The sequence below is a fragment of the Caretta caretta genome, chromosome 2 (assembly GCF_965140235.1).
Source record: "Caretta caretta isolate rCarCar2 chromosome 2, rCarCar1.hap1, whole genome shotgun sequence".
In the NCBI taxonomy this organism is placed as follows: Eukaryota; Metazoa; Chordata; order Testudines; family Cheloniidae; genus Caretta; species Caretta caretta.
In genome coordinates this window covers 48,793,502-48,817,888 of record NC_134207.1, presented here as the reverse complement: position 1 = coordinate 48,817,888, position 24,387 = coordinate 48,793,502, and the positions used below count along the sequence as shown (strand labels likewise).

The window sequence follows — 24,387 nt, the reverse complement described above, 5'->3', positions numbered from 1 at the left end:
CTTAAAAGGGCTTCTTTGTCTCCATTCTCCAGTCAAAGAGCCAGTTCCTCTGTGTGAGTGGAGTTGTTGTGACCTGGCTCATGGGAATGCAGTGCCACTCATTCAAATTTGGCCTACCTGGACTTGTCAGCCCAGCTCTGACGGTACCCGAAATAAACCCTGCTTTAGCTGATGCTCCTGGAAGAGAGTTCTACTGCAAGGCACCACAAAGTGGTGCAGTATCCCACAAGTGTGACTATTCAGAATGATCTTGAACTCTGGTTACAGGTAAGTAATCTTCATTTTTGTCTGAGTAAGGACTTCTGAATTGGGTCCTTATATAGTGCTCATTTCTACAGACTAACTGCTTCTGGTGAAATCATAGAAGATTAGGGTTGGAAGAGACCTCAGGAGGTCATCTAGTCCAACGCCCTGCACAAAGCAGGACCAACCCCAACTAAATCATCCCAGCCAGGGCTTTGTCAAGCCAGGCCTTAAAAACCTCTAGGGATGGAGATTCCACTACTTTCCTAGGTAACCCATTCCAGTGCTTCACTACCTTCCTAGTGAAATAGTTTTTCCCTAATATCCAACCTAGACCTCCCCCACTGCAACTTGAGACCATTACTCTTTGTTCGGTCATCTGCCACCACTGAGAACAGCCTAGCTCCATCCTCTTTGGAACCCCCCTTCAGGTAGTTGAAGGCTGCTATCAAATCTCTCCTCACTCTTCTCTTCTGCAGACTAAATAAGCCCAGTTCCCTCAGCCTCTCCTCATAAGTCATGTGCCCCAGCCCCCTGATAATTTTCGTTGCCCTCCACTGGACTCTCTCCAATTTGTCCACATCCTTTCTGTAGTGGGGGGCCCAAAACTGTACACAATACTCCAGACGTGGCCTCACCAGTGCTGAATAGAGGGGAATAATCAATTCCCTCAATCTCCTGGCAATGCTCCTACTAATGCAGCCCAAAATGCCATTAGCCTTCTTGTTAACAAGGGCACACTGTTGACTCATATCCAGTTTCTTGTCCACTGTAATCCCCAGAACTGCCACTTAGCCAGTCGGTCCCCAGCCTCTAGGAGTGCATGGGATTCTTCTGTCCTAAGTGCTGGACTCTGCATTTGTTCTTGTTGAACCTCATCAGATCTCTTTTAGCCCAATCCTCCAATTTGTTTAGGTCACTCTGGACCCTATCCCTACCCTTCCGCGTATATACCTCTTCCCCTAGCTTAGTGTCATCTGCGAACTTGCTGAGGGTACAATCCAGCCCATCATTCAGATCATTAATGAAGATGTTGAACAAAACCAGCCCCAGGACAGACCACTGGGGCACTCCGCTTGATATTGGCTGCCATCTGGACATGGAGCCGTTGTTCCCTACCTGTTGATCCTGACAATCTAGCCAGCTTTCTATCCACATTATAGTCCATTCAACCAATCCATACTTTTTTAACTTGCTGGCAAGAATACTATGGGAGACCGTATCAAACAAGATACATCACGTCCACCGCTTTCCCCATATCCATAGAGCCAGTTATCTTATCATAGAAGGCAGTCAGGTTGGTCAGGCATGACTTGCTCTTGGTGAATCCATGTTGACTGTTCCTGATCACCTTCCTCTTCTCCAAGTGCTTCAAAACAGATTCCTTGAGGACCTGTTCCATGATTTTTTCAGGGACTGAGCTGATGCTGACCAGTCTGTAGTTTCCCCGGATTCTCCTTCTTCCATTTTTAAGAGATGGGCACTATATTTGCTTTTTTCCCATCGTCCGGGACCTCCCCCGATCATCACAAGTTTTCAAAGATAATGGCCAATGGCTCTGCAATCACATCAGCCAACTCCCTCAGCGCCCTCAGATGCATTAGATCCAGCGCCATAGACTTGTCCATGTCCAGCTTTTCTAAATAGTCCTTAACCTGTTCTTTCACCACTGAGGGCTGCTCACCTCCTCCCCATACTGTGCTGTCCAGTGCAGCAGTCTGGGAGCTGACCTTGTCTGTGAAGACTGAGGCAAAAAAAGCATTGAGTACTTCAGCTTTTTCCACATCATCTGTCACTAGGTTGCCTCCCCCATTCAGTAAGAGTTCTACACTTTCCCTGACCACCTCCTTGTTGCTAACATACCTGAGCACCATAGACTTCCGTTGAATTTAGTGATAGTATTGTGTGCTGAACACCTCACAGGATTGGGCCCCGGGTGAGAGTACTCTTCAGAGCACTTAACAAACAAGAACTAGTAAAGCTTCATGGTGCCCTATGAGGTAAGTAAAGAGTAGAGAAGAGTTGGATTAGAATGCAGGAGTTCTTGGTTCTGTGTTCAGACCAAACTTTTTGACTCCTCTTCATTGTGCAGATGTCTTTCATCTAGAGTACATAATAATTAAAAGTTAGTACAGTGCATCTATAATGATATGATGGAGAAGTAGTTAAATGGTTGTTTATTTTCCAGGTTATGCTCTGTGGCATGCAAGAGGTTGATTTAGCAGATTGGCAAAGGAACACCGTTTATCGTCATTATACAAGAAATAGCAAGCAGATCATATGGTTCTGGCAGGTATGATGCTCATAAATTTTTTTATTTTCCTGTTCTCTTTTAGACAAAAGCTATGGAAACAGTTATATTCCTGTTCAAAACCTGTTAAAAAATCTGGCCTTTTTTTTTATTGTTAGAAAAGGAATACTTATTTTCAGAGACTTTCTTGGTATACTATTGTAATGTATTAATCTCCATTTTAGACTGTTTTACTTCTGGTATATGCCTAAGAGTTTTTTTTAAACCTCTAGTAATTTCTGTCTAATTCTCTACTTTAGATAGTAGTTATATGACTGGGGTGAGGGAACATAAGCTGTGTCCAGGCTTCCAGTTTTCTGTTCGTCCCACTCCCCACCATCCCCCAGTGTCAAAAGAGGGACTACTAGTTACTTTTATAAATTGTTTGGGGAGTTATCCACATAGCACATAGCTTTTTGGGTTTAATAGTTTGTTCTTATTTTCTGTATTATATTTTACTTTTTAGGTTTGATTGTTACACTGTAGTTAAGACTGAAGAGCTTGTATTTTTAGCATTAGTTAACAGTAGTCTTCGTTACATTGTTCTGTTAAATGTAGACATTTATCTGACACAGTTACTTCCTATGTTAAGAATATGATAAACTGTGGGGTTTTTTAGATAGTGGTAACTGTTGAAAAATATTGACATTTGTAATAATGACTGCTGTAAAGTTATTTTCAGGTTTGAGCCTGTCTTAGAATGTGAAGAGAAGAGAAATATCCTATAGTCTCCAAAAATGTACCAAGAATTCACCCAGGAGATTAAAACCAGCAGTCACAGCCAGTACATTTTCTACTGTGTTCTATGTCACTTTGGCTTAGTGATCTGCTTAAGAATGCCAGCAGGAAAAGTCAGACATCCCCAATCCTCTAAGACTGATTTGAACTATTTAGTGTGAACTATTTGAACTATTTCAAGGGCCATTGATTCATATGCTACAACTTTGTCAATTTACAAGAAACTAATTATTGAAAGATTCCTAGCAAATGGTAAAATAACTGAATAGTGTTTCAACATTTACAGAGCACTGATGTCTTTCAGTTGCACATGTCTCTAAGAAAGACAAGATTAAAGTAATGCCTATGCTATCTCACTCATACAAGAAAAAAGTTACTTTTACTTTATCCCCCTTCTAAGTAATAAAGGCTTCTTGGCTTGGATTCGCCAATCTACTAAGGCCACTTTGTATCATGTAAGCCTTAAAGTGACCAGAGATGGCCAGCAGAAAATTGTCCTTCTTCAAGGGAACTTTCCATTGGGAGGAAAGGTGGTGGAAGTGCTTCTACACAAGCTGTACCCCATCTTTCCTTCTATGGTCATAATAGGTGATAGGAAGCATGTTGGGGCATTCTGTGGACAGGATGGAGAGGGAGAAGGAGCGAAGCTCTACTACACCTGATCCTTCACTGTTGTGACAATCCTAAGGGACTGTATGCAGTAGTGTCAGAGAAAGCTTCTCCTGTGGAGATCTAACTTGTGTCAGAGATTAGTGGCTAAAGATTATGTACGTGCGACTGCATCACTGCAACTCACCTCTTGACTGCAGTTGAGCTTCGTGCAGGCAGAGTGGATAATTTTCACCATTATGATTTAGACTTTGACAAGTAGCCCAATCTGGGATGGTCTATGAACTACATTTAGTTAATATGTTGCCTTCAGCACGACACATGTTCAGTATTTTCATGGTAGAAGCGTTCATAGCTCCAATAAGAATGATGGAAGATAAATGGTCTTTCAGTTAGGTCCTACTTAATCTATATTGGTGAGGATTTGAGTGATTGGGTGCCAAGTCAGGAGCTGACTCAGCACATCCTGTTATATTAGGATAAAAGTGCAGCCTTTAAAAACTATAACTACTCTGCCTTGATTGGTATTTAAAAGATTATTACCACACTCAATCAAAATAGCAAAAATATTCTGAGGGACATGCCCTATGCGTGTAATGTCCTATGCATACTCCATTTCAACTGCCCCTTTGATCAGACACTTTTTGTAGCATTGCCCATTTGGTCCACACGTGCACCCTAGCTATCCTTGTACCCTGAACCAAAGGTATATAGAGCAGTGTTGAACAAACCACCTTCGTTTCCTTCTCAACCACCTTGCGTTTGAGACTGAGCATCTGTAGGGAAGCTGGAGCATAGGTAGCCTGGCCTAGCAGTCATAACTGGGCTGGGGGTCTACACATCAGAATGGTAGTCAGTGAGCAGGGGTCAGAATAATCGCTGGAGCCAGGTTCAATGAGCGCGAGTCAGGGTCAAAGTCAGACTGTGGTCGGAGACTAGATCAGAGGTAGTACCATACCAGGATAGAATCAGGAGGCAGGAGCAGAGTCTGGCAGGGATCAGAGGCCAGAGATCAGGAGATGAGGTGAGGTCTGGAGTTGTAGCAGGTCCAAAGTCTGTCCTGTTGTCCAGACAACTTCCTGGGGCACCCTCCAAGGTTAAATACAGTGCTTGGCCAATCAGAGGGCTTCAAGGTACTTTCAGTCTGGGTTTCTTGGGCAGTACTTCCTGGGGCGCCTCCTAATCACAGTGCTCCCTGACTCTGGCTCTGAATGTCCTGCTGGTGGCACTGTGGGAACATCAGCTGTCCCAGGCTCCGCAGACCCAGGCTCTAGTCCCCGGATCCTTAAAATATCTTGCACTGGCTACTTCATATTTAGTTTTTTTTTTTTCCTTAGGGAATAGCTTCAAGGTTTTACTTTGTTGTTTAGGTATTAGTCCCCTTTTTAGTTTTTACTAGTTAGAGTAATGTTTTTGAGGGGACTTTTTTGAGCGACTCATTATTTCCCTCCCCACAATCCGCCAGGGGCCTTTCCTTCTTCGAAAGATTTTATTCTCAAGTTATGCCTAGATCCTCTGGATCTAAACATTGCCTCACTTGCTGGGATTCTGTTCCAGTTAGCAATGGTCATTCTCACTGTATCCACTACTTAGGGGATACCCATGTGCCATCAAAGTGTAAAATTTGTTCAGGGTTTAAGAGTAGGTCCAGAAAAAACAGGGAGATTAATCTTAGGCTCCTCATTAGTGCTCCGGTCAATCTGCGTCACACCCAGGCCCTGATACGCCCCGCCCTGTACAGCAGTCTTCCAAGGAGCACAGTGCCCCATTGACCTGTGCAGCCACCCCCAGATAGTCATGTGAGAGAAAGACTTGCAGAAAGAGAAACTCCAGATCCTTTTAAGAAGTCAGTGCCAAGAAACCTAGGTCACCACAGTGACATGCTGTTTTGGAGAGCTCCTGTCCCAGAAAGAGACTCCAAGCTCTGCCAATACCGAGAACCCTTCAGCTAAGGCTTCAGGAATTTGAGTCCTGTGGTACTAGCATCACTCAGTCCTGAAACCGGCCTTGGTACCACCCAGTCACAATCTTGGTGCTAAGAATAGTAAGGATTCTGCACAAGCTTTTGATTGTATACCATACAAGGCAAATGGACTGCCAAGAGTCCATTCTCCATATCAACCTCCTGGAACTCAGGGCAGTCAGAGTTGTCTGCAGCAGTTTCCTTGCTATGGTCAAGAGTCAATGTGTACTATATGCTTCTCCTTGATGATACAAGAGTCACCCTTTGGGAAGAAGCAATATAACTATGGAACTGGTTCATAGCTCATCAGATTTTCATTTTGCCTCATGCTTAACAGGTCTGTAGAACACCATAGCCAATAGTTCGAGCAGATACTTCTGCCAGGACCACAAGTAGAAAATCAACAACCTGATTCTCAAGCATACATTCCGCACATTAGGTTTTCCAGAAATAGATCTGTTTGCTACCACCATCAACAGAAAGAGTTGAAAGTTCTGCTCAAGAGGGAGTCTAGGGCATCAGTCTCTGGGAGATTCTTTCCTCATGTCTAAGGCTGCGATTTTTTCAGGGAGGTCATGGAAGTCACCTGACTTTCTGGGACTTTCCTTTGCCTGCAGGCACTGCCCCCACAGCTCTCATTAGCCACAGTTCCTGGCCAATGGGAGCTGCGGAGCCTGCACTCAGGGCAAAGGCAGTGTGCAGAGCTGCCTGGCTGCGCCTCTGCCTAGGAGCTGAGGGAGGGGGATGTTGCCGCTTCCAGGGAGGCGTGGAGCCAGGTAGGGAGCCTGCTAGCCCTGCCCCCACTTACCTCCCGAGCACCTGCGACACCTCCAAGCTGCCCCTTTCCCCTCAAGATTTAGTCATGGGTATATAGTACAAGTCGTGTATAGGCGCCTTCATGGTGCCCAATATAGGGTCCCACTGACACCCCACCCCCTCAGTTCCTTCTTACCGCCCAGGACGGCAAGCTGGAACTTTGTTCACTCTTACAGCAAGTGCCTTAACAGTGTCTTTTGTTCATAGTTCAATAGTTGTTCTCTATAGTTATGCTTTTTTCATATAGTTACTAGTGGTTTGTTAAATAGTTCGTTTCCCTTCAGGGGTATGCCTGGGTTTCCAGGATTTAAACTCTGTGAGTCCTGTGGAAAGTTTATGCCCAAGAGTGATCCTCACTCATCTTGCTTGCGGTGCCTTGGTGAGACTCACCAAGAGGACAAGTGCCGCATTTGCAAGGGTTTCCGCCCAAGAACCCATAAGGACAGAGAGCAGAGACTCAAACTCCTGCTCATGGAGGCAGCATTGAGACTGCAATCTGACCCGGGACCTAACGACCCGGCACCAAGCACATCCTCTTCAGTGTATAGGACTCCGGCGCCAACGGCACGCGAAATGGGCTCTGCTAAAGACTCTAAAGCTCACCAGCACTGCCACTGCTCGGGACATAGGGCGTCGGCCTCAGTTCAGCACTGCTGTCCGTCTCCAGTGCCGGTAAAGAAGAGAGGCCGGTGAGGGACCGATCACCTCCCTTGAAAGCTAAGGGGCCAGCGGCATGTGCGAGTGGCTCGGGGCAGACCGCCTCTGCCTCGCTTCCACCCAGGGTTTCGTCAAGTCCGAACCCTCCTCGGTCCCCGGACCATCTGGTGGACATACAACCACCGTCAACGCCGGAGGTGTTTGAGGCGGCAACGGACCTGATGCACCTCCCAGTGCCGCCCTCCCCCCAAAGGAGGGACAAATCCCCAGTGACCGCACTCCCCCTGTTCCACTCCAAGGATAAGCCAACCATGATGGCCCGTCAGTCTCCATCTCCAGCACCGCCTGCACAGACGCAGGAAGCACACTGCTCCCTGGAGTCAAGTCGTCATTCGTTGGTGACCCAGGGGACTGCTCCTCCGTGGTCATCTTATTCGGAGACCTCGGAGTCGGAGGTGGACTCAGCTCGATCTAGGAGATCGCGGAGCAGAAGGTCCAGGTTCTGGTGCAGTCACCAACCATACCTGGCACCGTGGCAGCAACAGTAGCAACCACTTGCTCAATGGCCTTTCTGGACACCCTACGCTTACCATCAGAGCCAGGGTCAAGTCTACGGCCCATGCTCCAGAACGGTGTTGGTGTCTTGAGCATCGTTCGTGCCACAATCGCCGCCGATGATGGCGCCACCCTTGGGGGGAGTGGTTCCGCCAACTCACATGGTTTCGGCACCAATACCTCAGCCAGCTCCGGCACAGGCTCTCCAGGTGACGGCACTGGTGGAAGCCTCAGCTCCGTCCCTACTGACCCCGACGGTCTCGGTCCCGCCAGATTTGTCTGCCCCAGCACCAGCTGCAGTGCAGAGTTCTTCATCGGTACTGGCTCCACAGTCCGAGTACTGCATGCCAAGGGACCCCAGGGGGGCCGAGGTCAGTGAACTGGGCCCACCTCCTGTTCTCAATCCTCATCCTCACCTGATGAAGCGGTCGCGGGGACTTCGACGGCCCCAGCTTTGGAGGACAACCGGGTTCTTCAATAGCTTTTGAGTCGGGCTGCCCAAAGCCTGGGGATTCAGGCAGAGGAGGTGGAAGAGGATTTAGACCCTGTCATAGACATCCTGGCTCCCTCTGGCCCATCCAGGGTTGCATTGCCATTTATCAAGTCGATAACAGAAACATCTAAGAACTTGTGGCAAACCCCTGCTTCTCTGGCACATACGGCCAAGAAATTAGAGCACCGCTACTTTGTTCCCTCTAGAGGGTATGAACATCTTTACACCCACCCTCCTCCGGACTCTTTGTGGTCAACACGGCCAATCAGAGAGAACGTCAAGGGTTTCAATGATCCACCCCTAAAAACAGGGATGCCAAGAAACTGGACCTATTTGGCCGAAAGGTCTACTCGACAGGAGGCCTGCAACTTCGTATAGCCAACCAGCAGGCCATAGTAAGCCACTACGGGCATAACACCTGCTCGTCTATGGCTAAGTTTACAGAACTTCTGCCCCAGGAAGCTCGGGGGGAGTTCTCTGTGCTCATGGAGGAGGGAAAATTGGTCTCCCAAGCGTCTTCGCAAGCTGCCTTGGACTGCGGCGGATGCGGCCTCCTGCACTTAGGCCACAGGGGTGGTTATGAGGAGAGGCTCCTGGCTACAGGTATCTGATCTTCCCCACGAGGTCCAGCAGACCATTCAAGACCTTCCCTTCGAGGGTGTAGTTCTCTTCTCCGATAAGACGGATAAGAGACTTCACAGCTTGAAGGACTCGAGGGCTACCCTTCGTTCGCTGGGGCTTCACATGCCTGCTACCCAGCGCAGATATTTTAGGCCTCAACCTGCCCCTCATCTTTACCAACCCCAAAACCGCCAGGACGCTCCATGTAGGCGGAACAGGAGCACTCGGAGGAGGCAACAACCTCCCTCTGGACAAAGCTCTGGCCAGCCCAGGGCCCCACTGGGCTCTAGACCACCCTTTTGAGAGTACAGTCAAGGACGGCTTGCCAGTACGACCTTTGGATCCTTCCCATCTTACTTTCTTGTCCTGTCTATCCCCTTTCTACCATGCCTGGTCTCAAATTACTTCAGACCGATGGGTGCTCCGCACAGTAGAGAGTCCAATTCCATCCAATTCTGTACCCTCCCGCCCCCCCCCCAACCCCTTTGCCCGTCCCTCTTCAGGGACCCCTCTCACGAGCAACTTCTAATTCAAGAGGTGCAGTCCCTCCTCTCGGTAGGGGCAGCGGAGGAGGTTCCTAAGGACCTAAGGGGCAAGGGTTTCTACTCCTGGTATTTCCTAATACAGAAGGCCAAGAGGGGACCTCAGACCCATACTGGACCTGCGACAGCTGAACAAATACGTAAAGAAACTCAAGTTTCGCATGGTCTCACTAACCTCCATTATCGCCTCATTGGATCCAGGAGACTGGTACGCTGCCCTCAACTTGAAGGATGCGTATTTTCATATCGCAATAGTCACACACCATAGACGCTACCTCAGATTTGTGGTGAACAGAGTACCAGTTTGCCGTCCTCCCGTTCGGACTGTCGAGTATTCACAAAATGCATGGCAGTCGTCGCAGCGTTCCTGTGCAAGCACCAGATACAGGTTTTTCCATACCTTGACGACTGGCTGATCAAAGGTCGCTCAAGAGCCCAGGGGGAGGCTCAGGTCGAGTTTATATGGAGGACCATCCTCAACTTAGGTCTCCTCCTGAACGAGGAAAAATCTACTCTGTCACCGGTGACAGAGTAGGAGTTCATAGGCACGATCCTGGACTCTACCCAAGCCAGGGCGTACCTCCTGGAGGCCAGGTTTCACTCACTTCAGGACATCATACAGAGCCTCAGACAGTTCTCCACGATGTTGGCAAGAAACTATCTAAAGCTGCTGGGACACGTGGCTTCCTGCACATACGTGGTGCAGCATGCCAGGCTTAGGCTGCGCCCACTGCAGTCTTGGCTAGTGTCGGTGTACTGACCAGCCCAAGATGCGTTGGACAGGATCGTAACCGTGCCCCGCCTGGTGCTGGACTCCCTCCTATGATGGCTCGACCCTCGAATGGTTTGCGCAGGGGTGCCTTTTGCCAGCCCTCAGCCCTCGCTCACCTTGGTGTCAGATGCCTCGGATCTGGGTTGGGGGGCTCACCTGGGGGACCTCAAGACCCAAGGTCTCCGGTGGACCTCGTTCTTCACATCAATGTCAAAGAGCTGAGGGCAGTGCGTCTGGCATGCTACGCTTTAAAAACGCACATAATGGGCAGATGTGTTTCAATCCTCATGGACAACACCTCAGTGATGTTTTATAGCAACAAACGGGGGGGTGCACGCTCCTCTCCCCTGTGCCAAGAAGTTCTTGTTCTGTGGGACTTATGCATAGACCACTCGATCCATCTGCAGGCTTCATACCTCCCAGGGGTGCGAAACATGCTGACGGACAGCCTCAGCCAGACCACGAGTGGTCCCTTCGGCTAGACGCGGTGAGCTCAATCTTCCGGTTCTGGGGCTCATCCCAGATAGACCTGTTTGCCACTCCGGGCAACAGGAAATGTCAGACATTTTGTTCCCTTGGGAGCCACAGCTCAGGGTCCATCGGGGACGCGTTCCTTCTCTCTTGGGAGGGCTACCTGCTTATATGCTTTCCCACTCATCCCGCTAGTCCACAGGGTGCTCCTCAAGATCCGCAGGGACCGGGCCCAAGTTATACTAATAGCGCCAGCGTGGCCACGTCAGCACTGGTTCACCTCGCTCCTGGAAATGTCCATAGCAGCCCCACTCACCTTACCGCTGGTCCCCGACCTTATCATGCAGGACCAGGGCCGACTCCGGCACCCGAATCTGGAATCGCTCCACCTTACGGCCTGGATGTTCCATGGCTAAGTGCCGCAGAGTTGTCTTGTTCGGACCAGGTCAGACAAGTCCTCCTGGGTGTAGTAGAAAGCCCTCCACCAGGGCTACTTACCTGGCCAAGTGGAAAAGGTTTTCTATCTGGGCAGAGCAACGTAGTCAGTCACCGCTCCTCGCCTCCATACCATTTATACTGGACTACCTCCTTCACCTAAAATATCAAGACTTGTCCCGGTCATCAATAAGGGTCCCCTTAGCCGCTATCTCTGCCTTCCATCTGGGCTCCGATGGTCTCTCGGTCTTTGGAAACCCTATAGTCAGTTGTTTTCTCAAGGGTTTGGACAGGCTCTTCCCACACATGCGTCAGCCTGTCCCTGCCTGGGACCTCAATTTAGTCCTCTTCAGGCTTACAGGCCCACCATTTGAACCTCTGGCCACCTGCTCCCTGTTATATCTTTCGTTCAAGGTTGCTTTCCTCGTGGCAGTTACCTCAACTCAACGGGTTTCGGAGCTCAGGGCCCTCACGTCTGAGCCCCCTTACACAGTTTTACATAAAGATAAGATCCAGCTCAGGCCTCATCCGGCTTTTCTCCCAAAGGTCGTCTCCCATTTTCACATGACCCAGGACATCTTCCTCCCAGTGTTTTATCCCAAGCCACACTCCTCCGATAGGGAGTGCAGGCTGCACTCACTGGACATGCGTAGTTCTACATAGAGAGAACTAAGTCGTTCCGGAAGTCCGTCCAACTCCTTGTAGCCATGGCGGACAGAATGAAGGGCCTCCCGGTATCCTCTCAATGCATATCATCATGGATCACGTCCTGCATTAGGGAGTGCTACACCCTGGCAAAGGAGCCCACTCCGCAGATCACTGCCCATTCTACCAGGGCCCAGGCTTCCTCTGCGGCGTTCCTGGCTCAAGTCACTATTCAGGAAATGTGCAGGGCAGCTACGTGGTCCTCGATACATACATTTACGTCTCACTATGCAATTACGCAACAGTCCAGGGACGATGCAGCTTTTGGGCAAGCCATGCTCCTTTCTGTGGATAACTCCAACCCCACCTCCTGAGCTCTAGCTTGTGAATCACCTGCTTGGAATGGACATGAACAATCACTCGAAGAAAAAACGGTTACTCACTTTCTCGTAACTGTTCTTCGAGATGTGTTGTTCATGTCCATTCCAATACCCACCCTCCTACCCCTCTGTCAGAATAGTCGACAAGAAGGAACTGAGGGGGTGGGGAGTCGGCGGGGCCCGATATTGGGGCCCCGCCCAGGGGGCGCCCAGGCCCACCCTATGGACGCTGCTGAACAACACATCTCGAAGAACAACAGTTACGAGAAAGTGAGTAATCATTTTTTTACTGCCCATGACCTGTCCATGACTTCTACTAAAAATACCCATGACTAAAATGTAGCCTTACTCATGTCCTCTACTCCTATCTTCTGACACAGCTGAGCCTCAGAGTCCTAAACAAAATCAGCAGAATAGAGCCATGGTCATTCTAATTGCACTGACTTGGGCCAATGCAAATTTGGTTCCCCTGCCTGATTTTTCCTGCCATCTTGTCCGGCACTGCACCTGCCAACTATTCCTGATTCCTTAACTCAAAATTCAGGATACATTCTTCATTTGAGCTTCACACTGCAGCTCAAGTCTTGTTTTCTAGATGTGTGTCTGCGGTAGAGGTCTCCTGTGTGAGAGGTTTTGTTGAATAGCAGAAAAGCATCGACTACAAAAACCTACCCATAGAAATGGAAGAGATTCCACCATTGGTATATCCAGTGACACTGTCCCTTCAATTTTTCCCTTTTGGATGTTTTAGATTATCTGTTGGGTTTAAAGAATTCAGATCTCTCCGAGTTCCATAGATGTTAATTTAGCAGCTATCACAGATTTCCATTTCCCTGCTGACCCCACCACTTCCAGATTCATCAAAGGGTTAGCTAACTTTTTCCAAGTCAGAGAACCCACTCCTGTGTGGGACTTTAATTTGGTCTTCAACTTTCTGATGAAGCCTCCCTTTGAGCCACTAACAAAGTGTTCCCTTCTACTTGTCTATGAAGACTGCATTTTAGTGGCTGTCACCTCTGCTAGGTGAATTGGTGAGCTAGGTACTGCAATGGCCAAGTCCCCCTTCCAGTTTTCTAAAAAGAGAAGATCTCTCTGGCTGTTTCACCCAAGCTTTTACCCAAGGTGAACTCGGACTTTCATATAACTTGGGCCAGTTTTTCACTCTTAACTTCATCTGACTAGGGAGGAAGTTGCCCTTCACATCTTAGACTTTAAGAGGGCATTGGCTTTTTGTTTGGAAAGGGCTAAACCTTTTAGGGATCCTCAGGCTGTTTGTTCTCTTTCACAGACAGAATTAAAGGGGCCTCTCTTTCTACCCAAAGACTCTCCGAATGGGTTTCCAGTTGTATCCATTCCTGATATAAGGCTGCAAATACTCAACCTGCTAGGATGATAGCCCATTCTTTCAGAACTCAGTCTGTTTCCATCACCCTGCTGAAGAATTTTCCTATTATGGAAATATTCAAAGCTGCCACATGGGCTTCGGTACACACCTTCTCAAAACACTATGCCTTAGGGTACACACCTCTAGCGAAGACACTGCCTTGGTGGTATTGCAAACGGTTCTGCAAACAGTTTTAGATCAGACTTTGAAGTAGGAGAGGTTACCTGTCTTGTACAGTAACTGGAGTTCTTCAAGATGTTTGTCTCTGTAGTGTTCCACTACCCACCTTTCTTCCCTTCCATTTTGGAGTATAGACTTGGTGATAGAGAAGGAACTGCTGAAGGTGGTTTGCCCAACACTGTGCTATACGCAGGGCATCAGGATAGCTAGGACATATATGCGGATCAAACAGGCACTGCTACCAAAAGCGCCCAATCAAAGGCGCACAGGGCGTATATGCACCTGAAGTGGAGCACCCACAGGGACAAACATCTCTGAGAATCCAGTTACTGTACATGATAAATAACCTGTCCTTTGAGATTTTTTTAAAATGTGGTATAAATTGATCTAACGTATTAGCCTGTCTACTCACAAGTGTTGCCAGCCTTCAGTGCATAGTGTGATGTGATACCTTTGTGCATGCAGCCCAAAATCAGTGCTTTTATGTTTGCCACCATATCACTGTGCAATATCATATATAATTTACTGTAAGTTATTCTCTTCAGGTTTGTTATGGAATCACAGCTTTCCAAGTATCTTGTTCCTACATGTTTTGTATTATTTTTCTCTAGCCGTATTAGCATAGTAGTATTCAGTTTTGTTTTAAAGTAATTCTGAATTTCTGTTGCCTAGTTTGTAAAAGACACAGACAATGAGGTTCGTATGCGACTGCTGCAATTTGTCACTGGTACTTGTCGGTTACCACTGGGAGGTTTTGCTGAGCTCATGGGTAAGTATAATGCCCCTGAAGTATACTACCGCAATCTATAGGTATTATGTTTATTCTGAACAAGTGGCAATCTTTTGCTCATTTCTTAATCCTACGTTTCATCTAGCATAAGCATACATTAATAAATACACTACACTGTTACTGGTTTAAAAACAACATTTAATTTAATCTTGTATGTTTTCTTGATTCAGGAAGTAACGGTCCTCAGAAATTCTGCATTGAAAAAGTTGGCAAGGAAACCTGGTTACCGAGAAGTCATACTTGGTAAGTTTTAATATTGAAACAGTGAGTAAATGTAAACTAACTTTGTATCTGTTGTTGATCTTCATTAATGTAGTTTTAGACCATCTGTCTTGCACCTAAGTTATACAATAACAGTTGATTCAGTTGTAAGCTAGTTTGGGTTACTAGTCTCAACCTACAATTTCTGTCCCTGACTCCCACCTGTTGCTTGATTTAGAATGGCTGGGCTAGTGACTTTCCCATTACTGGAAAGGTCTCTATTTTCCCTTCTTTTTAATTTCAGTTTTGTATTCTATCTGTATTTATATTGTTTTTATTTTGGATAGTGTCAGATACTCTAGAGTTGTAAGATAAAATCCCTTATTTTACATGCACCCAGGCTATTTTTGCTTCAAAGAGCAAGTCATTGTTTCTGCTACACAGCTAAGTTAGTATTGGAGTCAGTTGTCATGTGATATTTCATTACAGTGTAACTTTCTGAAAATATGTGTGCAAAATGCCACCAAGAACCTTATAAAGTGATTGGAACCCCCACAAACATTCAGAACTTCAAATAGCATCCTAGAATCTGAATTGCCTATCCAAATGGCTCTCTTCAGTCCTCACTACTCTACCCCATGCGGACCCAGGCTCCCTGTACCTGTTATACTTCTGCGGTAGAGAGAGTGATTGTGGGCAGCCAGTAGGATTGTTTCTTCTTCTGGCATCTTGGTGGGAGCATATCCAGTTTTTTCTGTCACTTGTTGTGAGGCTCCCCCATCCTATTATTTTTCCCTGTGTGGTATTATTTCCTTGAATGGATCTGTGCTGAAGTTGAAGATGTTTCCTCCCTGCTTGTGGTAGCCAACAGGGTCCCTGAAGTAGAGCAGAAGAAGCAGTCTTAGCATTGCCAGCAACAGTCTCTAATGATCAGAGGTGAGAATTTCAGGAGAAGTGTTTCCAGGTGCAACTACATGAAATAGAGGAGGAAAATAGGAGTTTTTCCCACTTATGCCAGAATTATTAATAGAGATATCAGATGAAGAAGACATCAGCTTTTCATAACAGATGATTTAAATGGATTTATTAGAGTCCCTCTATCGTCTTCCCTTTTTCTTCTCCAAAGGTTCAGTAAGGCCCTGTCTACACTATGAGGATAATAGGGGAATTATCACCATGCTGTAGCTATGCCATCATACCTCCATAGCGTAGACGCAGCCTACAGCGAAAGAAGGGTTTTATCTGTTACTGTAGGAACACCACCTCCCTGAGCAATGGTAGCCAGGCCAACAGAAGCATTCTCCTGTTGATTTAGCTGCATCTACATCAGGGGCTAGGTCGGCATAGCTATGGCACTCGGGATTTTCAGTGTAGACTCATCCATTACCTTAGACTCATCCATTTTACTTTTCAGACTTGATTATCTTAAAATCATTCTTTTATCCACATTTTAGTGAACCTTCTCTATCCAAAAAATGTGAGAATCCTTCACATAGTCTGCACAAGACTGTACAGTAGAAATGGGCATATGGCTGTTATTATACATATTTTCTTATGAGCTTTTCTATATGTTATATGAAATAGGAAGTATTTGATCAGATTATAATTTCTCCATTGAAAGAACATTAGGGTGACATGAGGATTAGCTAACAGTTTAACTTCAGACGTTGCAAAAAGATTGAATAAAAGCTTCCAGATACTTTTAATTCTATAATATAGCTATGGGTATAGTTTAGCTTTCAAAGAACCCCCCATGACTAAATAAATCACCCCTTTTCAGGAAGAATGGTTCACATGAGTATATACTGTGCTCTAAATATACTCATTAACTCATTTGGTTTCATTAACCAAACTGGGGTTGTATGCACTTGAACCACATACTCTTTATAAAGGTGAAGATAATTTTTGGGGAAATATAATCATTGCATCTGTAGGGGAGTTTCATCAAGAATCCAAAAGCACTTAAAAACGAATAATCCCTAGTAAAGCAGAGTGTGTAAGTGACTTGCCCAATATTACACAGTCAGTGAGAGCCAAACTCCTGATTCCCATTCCTGTGTTCTGACCCACAGATCAGAGTATGTAAAACTTCTGTCTGTAACAGTTTAGTTTTGCAATATTCTTAAAAGCAAAAATGTAATTACACAAAATATTGTAAATGGGATTTAGACAAATTTATAAAAATGTTATTTTTCCTCCTCTTCCCCCACCACCTCTTCTGTTTTGTTCAGTTTTAATCGTTTGGATCTGCCTCCATATAAAAGCTATGAACAGCTAAAAGAGAAGCTGCTCTTCGCAATTGAAGAAACGGAGGGATTTGGTCAAGAGTAGAAGTGGCTTCTTGTCAAGAGGATATATTGCATTATTAAAATGCCCAGCCAACTAAAATTGCACACTTAGTTGTATATAAGCTGTTTGTTCTGTACAGTCATGTTTCTGGAACTCTAAAGTATAAATGTTCTCCGTTCTTCCACAGAGATATGCAAAACAGTTCAGCCGTGTCTAGTTTATTTATTGCCCCTTCAAAAGACTGACCAGGAAAAAACAAACAAACCATAAATTTTGAAAGCAGACAAATGACTTTATTTAAAAATATATTAAATATATATATATATATATATAAAATATATATATACACACACACACTCTCTCTCTCTCTCTAGTGGGCTCTAGTTTTATAGAGCTATAAGTGTATGAAACATAGCAGTCATTCAAAAGGACCTTGGAATTTGCTTTATCTTGGCTTTATTATAGAGAAAAATGTACAAATTGCTCTGTCTTCTCACTTTATGCAACATCTCCAAGATTGTTTTATTGCATGGCTGTTCTAAAAGGTGTTAAAAGCTTAGGCCAAATGTATCCTAAGTATGTAGAAAAATGCTGCTGGCTTTTTGAGATGACAGAATGCCAAATTCTGTCTGTTCAGGTTTTTGTTTTGTTTTTTAAATACTTACAATAGCTGATATCCTCACTACTACATTGATGTAGCCAAGGTCATGAATAATGCCTTGATTACTTGCACAAGAGTCATGTACGGTAAGATGAATGTGATTAATGTTAAAACAGTTGGTGCCACTATTCTGACTTATTGTAGGAACTGAACAGAATATTTTAATTCATGAGCAGCATTGAAATTTGTTTACATAATATCTTGGATTATTACCAAGAGAATGTTGGGTAATCTTTAAAGAATAAAAGAGAAACTCTAACACATTCTCTCTTGGTCTGGTGTCTTACAGTTTTGTTTTGTTTTAATCTGTGTATTTTAAAATTTCATAAGGTAAACTAATGTAATTTGAGATTTAAGAATACATGAAAGGTAATGTGAATTTTTGCTGCTTTTATGTTCATGTTCAGTTTTAGTTATGGATCTAGAGAACCCAAATGGAATGACAGTTACATAAGCTTTGCACATTAAACTAATAATTTTCTATTAGTATTAAATATTTTCATCCCCTTTAAGTTCATGTAAAAATTCATGTGTACATGAATTAAATAAGTATACCTAGATCTTGTCATTCTTTTTCATAGGCAACGTTTTGGATTTTTTTGTTCTAAATGCACAATAATATAAAATGATTTTTATTTTTTTTCCAGTATTGAGGGCATTTTCTGAACTGCAAAGATGTAACAAATTATAAAATCTTATTGATGTGAATTATATTAAATGCTACTTTTAGCAAACTGTGCTTCCTTATTATAGAGTAAGAACATTTTAAAAATTACCATTTGTATCATGCTTTCAATATTCACTGTAAATTCCATTAAATTTAACTTATACAAAATTTTGTACACACATAAAACCGATTTCTTAAAATGTGATTTAAACATTTCTGTAACATATCTATCGTATTGCACTGGTAAAAGCATAAATGCAGAAAAATATTGCTATATCTGTTCTTGTATGTTATCAATATAGCAATTGAATTCTACCAAAATTTTATTTTTCTATATATTGGATTGTGTTATGCTTTGTTATTCAAAATGCACAATTTACTGGGGAGCTGTTAACTTGTAAATGGCTTTGATAAAAGCTGTGATCTGATTGGCTCAATGTACTTCTATCATATATTATTTACTACTCCTACGTGCATCAGGACTTTTCATCACTTAAGTTACTCTGCCACTCTACACAAAGTAACATGAGCTATTTTCATGAATTTATGTGGTACATTAATAAATTAAAGGTTTGAGTTCACCTAAATTATAAGTGATTTATGCCAATTAAATTGGAGGGAGCTAAAAATTATTTCAGAGGCTGGAGAACTAAGTATGTGTGATTTGCCTAAATGACATCTAAGGGAGTTAAGTATAGTAAAATTGAACCTTATTCATTTGCACTAATGAATGACTGTGCCTCCCACTGCAAATTCTGAATCTAATGAATCTGTAAGTGAAGACATTAAAAAGCAAGGACATCACATCACAAAATGTACCTTGTTTGTTATTTTGACAACTGTAGTTGTCTCCCAACCCCACGACAATCTTCACCAAAGAAAAGGATAAGTAATGAAGGGACAAGAGAACAAGCCTGAGCCAAGATTACACATATTAAGGATGATAAGACATCAAGGCCACCCTTCTCTCATCCTAAAATGCTCCAAGATAAATGATCATTACAGTAAACAAAGTAAAAAAGGAGTAAATAAAACAAATATTGACCATCTCCAAGAACAATGGCAATTAAAAAATTCTTTATAATAGGAAAACATTTATACTAGGCAGTACAGTAGCAGGAACTCAGGTAGCACTGATGCAGTACAATCTGCTGGCAGCTTGTAAAGAATAACTATATCACAAGCACCTTTCATTTTGCTTATAGTTCTTAACTGTACTGCATTATGCAGTACATACCACATTGTATTGGGTAGGTGGAGGGAGATGAAATTCTCCTCCCTTTTTTTTTTGGTTGGGAAAGAGGAAGAGAGTGGAAGAGAGAGAGCTTGTGAGGGAAGAAGATGAACTGCCAGGAGGTTTCAAGCAGGGGAGAAATGAAACAGAATGGAGCCAATACCACTTTCTCAGGAGCTGGTCCTTAGCTGCTGCTCTCTTTCTGATCCCTTTTTTCCCTTCCTGTGAAAATGTTATCAATTTTGTTCGCACCTTTCCTTATCTACCTTCAATCTCCTGTTGGCACCTGGGTAGCTCTCTTCCTCTCACAGGCCTCTACTCCTTGGGAGGGCCCAACCAGCAGTAACTGGGAGGAATTGTGTGTGTATATAGTCAGTGAGAGGGAGTGCATGAATAATATTAGAATGCTGCTTTGATTGAATTGGGATCATCATCCCTGAAACCTCCAGCATCCTGATCAAGGACTCTCCCACACCTGGGCCCCAAATGACCAACATGGGGAATGCTTGCTCATATCTATTCCATATTAGGTGTGTGCGCTCACCACATGCACTGGTGCCGGAAGTTTTTCCCTCAGTGGTATCCATAGTGGACCGGCTCTGGCGCCTTCTGGAGTTGTATGCACATGCTGTGGTATAAGGGGCGCCGCCAACTCCCCCCCACCCTCAGTTCCTTCTTGCCATCAGATGGTGCTGGAACGTCTGCTGCTTTGGCTAGATTTTTTCGCTTTGTTCAATGTTTTAAACTTTTCTTGTAAAATAGTTGTACATAGTTAAGTTTCCCTTAGTGTGTTAGTGTTTTACTTGATCCCGAACAGGACTTAGCTTAGGGATGGGGCATGTCCCGGTCCCCAGGCTTTAAGCCCTGTGATCGCTGCAAGAAACCGATGTCCATCAGCGATCCGCATAATAGTTGTTTAAGATGTCTCGGCGAGTCGCATCTAAGCGACGTGCTGTATTTGCAAGTCCTTCAAACCTCAGACTAAGAAGGAGAGAAACTTCCATCTCAAAGTGCTCCTAATGGAGTCGGCTGTAACTCTGGCAGAGCAGTCGAGATCCAACTCTGACCCGAGCACTGCAGCGTTTGTGCGGAGTGCCCCACCGGTGCTGTTGATGGACTGGCGCCGATCCCCCTCCCCGGAACCTGCCAAGCAGCAAAAGAAAACTTGGAGAGAAAGATCTCCTGCATCCCGCAAGGGGAAGGAGAGGGCAGGAGGGGAGCCAAGGCCCTGAGGAGGGCAGTTCAATACCTCCTACCAGGAGTCGGGTCCCAGCTCAGGTCGAGTGGTCCAGCCCACCCCGACGCATGCCAGCCACACCAGACAGGGACGAGGGCCTTCATCGGTTAGAGGTCCTGTCGACACCTGAGGCCCTGCAGGCAGCACAGGATATCCTGGTGCTACTGGTACCACCCACACCACCTACAACGGTACCCCAGTCTAGGGGTAAACCCGCCTTGGGGCTTTTCTATAGATCCCCATCTCAGCAGCACCGCTCTCCATCGTAGGAGATGTCAGCGCTGGCCTCCATCATCCTCTTCCTGGATCCGGTAGACTGGTATGCTGCCCTCAACTTGAAGGATGCGTACTGTCCTATAGCAATCTTCCAAGGACACAGACGCTTCCTGTTTTTCATGGTGGGATCGGACCACTACCAGTTACTGGTCCTCCCTTTTAGCCTAGCGACAGCACCAAGGGTGTTTACCGAATGCATGTCGGTGGTAGCAGCTTACCTCAGGCATCAAGGTATTCAAATATACCCGTATCTCAACAACTGGCTGGTCAAAGGCTGCTCCAGGTCTCAAGTCCAACGGGACTGTCATAAATATAAAGGGAAGGGTAAACCCCTTTAAAATCCCTCCTGGCCAGAGAAAAAAATCCTCTCACCTGTAAAGGGTTAAGAAGCTAAAGGTAACCTCGCCTGCACCTGACCAAAATGACCAATGAGGAGACAAGATACTTTCAAAAGCTGGGAGGAGGGAGAGAAACAGAGGGTCTGGTCTGTCTGTCTAATGCTGCTTTACCGGGGACAGACCGGAATGGAGTCTTAGAACTTTTACTAAGTAATCTAGCTAGGTATGCGTTAGATTATGATTTCTTTAAATGGCTGAGAAAAGAATGGTGCTGAATAGAATAACTATTTCTGTCTGTGTGTCTTTTTATAACTTAAGGTTTTGCCTAGAGGGGTTCTCTATGTTTTGAATCTAATTACCCTGTAAGGTATCTACCATCCTGATGTTACCGGGGGGATTTCTTCACTTCTATTTACTTCTATCTCTATTAAAAGTCTTCTTGTAAGAAAACTGAATGCTTTTTCATTGTTCTCAGATCCAAGGGTTTGGGTCTGTGGTCACCTATGCAAATTGGTGAGGCTTTTTATCCAACATTCCCCAGGAAAGCGGGGGTACAAGTGTTGGGAGGATTGTTCATTGTTCTTAAGATCCAAGGGTCTGGGTCTGTAGTCACCTAGGCAAATTGGTGAGGCTTTTTACCAAACCTTGTCCGGGAAGTGGGGTGCAAGGTTTTGGGAAGTATTTTGGGGGGAAAGACGTTTCCAAACAGCTCTTCCCCAGTAACCAGTATTTGTTTGGTGGTGGTAGCGGCCAATCCAAGGACAAAGGGTGGAATATTTTGTACCTAGGGGAAGTTTTGACCTAAGCTGGTAAAGATAAGCTTAGGAGGTATTTCATGCAGGTCCCCACATCTGTACCCTAGCGTTCAGAGTGTGGAAGGAACCTTGACATGGTGGCAGAGTGGTGGGATTAACCTGAAATCATTTTGAGATCCAGTTGAGATTTTTTGAACTAGAAATACAGATTTTAAAAAGGAAATTTTTTTTTCCCTTTGGAAAGGAAGTCCAGAAAGCAGCTGAAACGGAAAGCAGCTTGTTTTCTCTCTGCTTTGGAGCCAGAGCTGAGACAAAAGGGGATTATCTTTGTGAATTGCAGGTTTTCTTTGCCTGGAGGCAGGGTACTTAGCCTCCTGCAGGGAAATTCACAGTCTTGGTAAACCAGAAGTTGTTTTTTTTTTTTTTTCCTAAAAGTAAAAGGGGGGGGGTGTTCTACCCATTTGCCTGGAGACAAAAGTGGCAGGGGTTTTTTTTTAGGATTTTGATTTTTTTGTTTTACAAGGAGCACAGGTTTGAAAAGGATTTTTTTTTTCCTTTGGGCTGCTGGTAAGCAGGTTTCCAAGTAGTTGGAGGTTTTTTGCTTTGATTTGGGCCCAGAGCAGAGACAAGGGAATTGTCTTTTTCTGTAGGCTGACAATCACTATCAGAGAATAGGTATTCTATTCCAGCACAGCAAAATTTTACAGCCAAGTTTTGTTTGTTTATTTCTAAACCTTGGGTGTAAAGTTAGTTAAAAACAGAGAGGTTAGAATGACAAAATCCACAGCTCAACAAAAGCTGGAATTAGCAGATTTCAGGCTGCGGAAAAACAAAGGGAACATGAAAGACAGATAGAACTCATGCGGCTGAAAATGGAAGCAAGGGCCAAAGAAATGGAAGCAAGGGCCAAAGAACTGGAGGAGAAGGAAAAAGAGAGGAAGCATGTGGAGGAGGTGGAGAAGATAAAGGCTCAGTGGAATATCCCAACAAATGCTAGCAATCCTTCTCCAGGTACCACTTCCCATCCCAGAAAGTTCCCCACCTACAAGGCAGGTGATGATACTGAGGCCTTCTTAGAAAACTTCGAAAGGGCCTGCCTTGGGTACAGCATCTCTACTGACCAATACATGGTAGAGCTGAGGCCACAGCTCAGTGGATCTTTAGCTGAGGTGGCAGCTGAAATGCCTAAAGAACACATGAACAAGTATGAACTGTTTAAATCCAAGGCGAGAGTCAGAATGGGGATAACACCCGAGCATTCTTGTCAGAGTTTCAGAGCCCTAAGGTGGAAACCAGACGTGTCATTTACCCGACATGCCTACCACGTTGTGAAACATTGGGATGCCTGGATATCAGGAGCAAGTGGTGAGTCTCCAGTAAATTTGCCCTTCCTAATGCAAATGGAACAATTCTTAGAGGGGGTTCCTGAGGAAATGGAAAGATAAAAGTGTGTGCGGGGCACTAGCAGACATTTTTGCCAGGGTAGGTTGGCTCTCTGACATCCTCACAGATGCAGGAACTAATTTCCTGGTAGGAACTATGGAAAGCCTTTAGGAAGCTTATGGGATAAATCACTTTATGGGATTGCCACTCCTTACCACCATCAAACAAATGTCATGGTGGAGAAGTTTAATGGAACTTTGGGGGCCATGATATGTAAATTTGTAAATGAGCACTCCAATGATTAGGACCTAGTGTTGCAGCAGTTGCTCTTTGCCTACAGAGCTGTACCACACCCCAGTTTAGGGTTTTCACCATTTGAACTTGTATATGGCCGCAAGGTTAAGGAGCCATTACAGTTGGTGAAGCAGCAATGGGAGGGATTTACACCTTCTCCAGAAACTAACATTCTGGACTTTGTAACCAACCTACAAAACACTCTCCGAACCTCTCTAGCCCTTGCTAAAGAAAACCTACAGAATGCTCAAAAAGAACAAAAAGCCTGGCATGATAAACATGCCAGAGAGCGTTCCTTCAAAGTAGGGGACCAGGTCATGGTCTTAAAGGCGCTCCAGGGCCATAAAATGGAAGCGTCGTGGGAAGGGCCATTCATGGTCCAGGAGCGCCTGGGAGCTGTTAATTATCTCATAGCATTCCCCACCTCCAACCGAAAGCCTAAGGTATACCATATTAATTCTCTAAAGC

At 45.0% G+C, this 24,387-nt stretch overlaps 1 protein-coding gene and 1 long non-coding RNA gene across 6 annotated transcripts in view; one reads left to right on the top strand and one right to left on the bottom strand.

Annotated features, from left to right (window-relative positions):
- Window positions 1-18,843, top strand: part of WWP1 (WW domain containing E3 ubiquitin protein ligase 1) — a 172,087-nt gene extending 153,244 nt beyond the window's left edge. For all 5 annotated transcript variants that reach the window (XM_048841105.2, XM_048841107.2, XM_048841104.2 and 2 more), the window contains 4 exons: window positions 2,432-2,536; window positions 14,467-14,563; window positions 14,755-14,827; window positions 17,017-18,843. In XM_048841105.2, coding sequence (XP_048697062.1) covers window positions 2,432-2,536; window positions 14,467-14,563; window positions 14,755-14,827; window positions 17,017-17,116 — 375 coding nt within the window. In that variant the 3' untranslated portion in view covers window positions 17,117-18,843. The remainder of the gene's footprint in view (window positions 1-2,431; window positions 2,537-14,466; window positions 14,564-14,754; window positions 14,828-17,016) is intronic.
- On the bottom strand, window positions 14,702-16,280 carry LOC142070981 (uncharacterized). Its single transcript, XR_012666936.1, has 2 exons — window positions 15,447-16,280; window positions 14,702-14,922 (listed from the first exon to the last, which is right to left on the bottom strand). It is a non-coding gene; the product is annotated as an uncharacterized LOC142070981 (long non-coding RNA).
- Window positions 18,844-24,387: the final 5,544 nt, after the last annotated feature.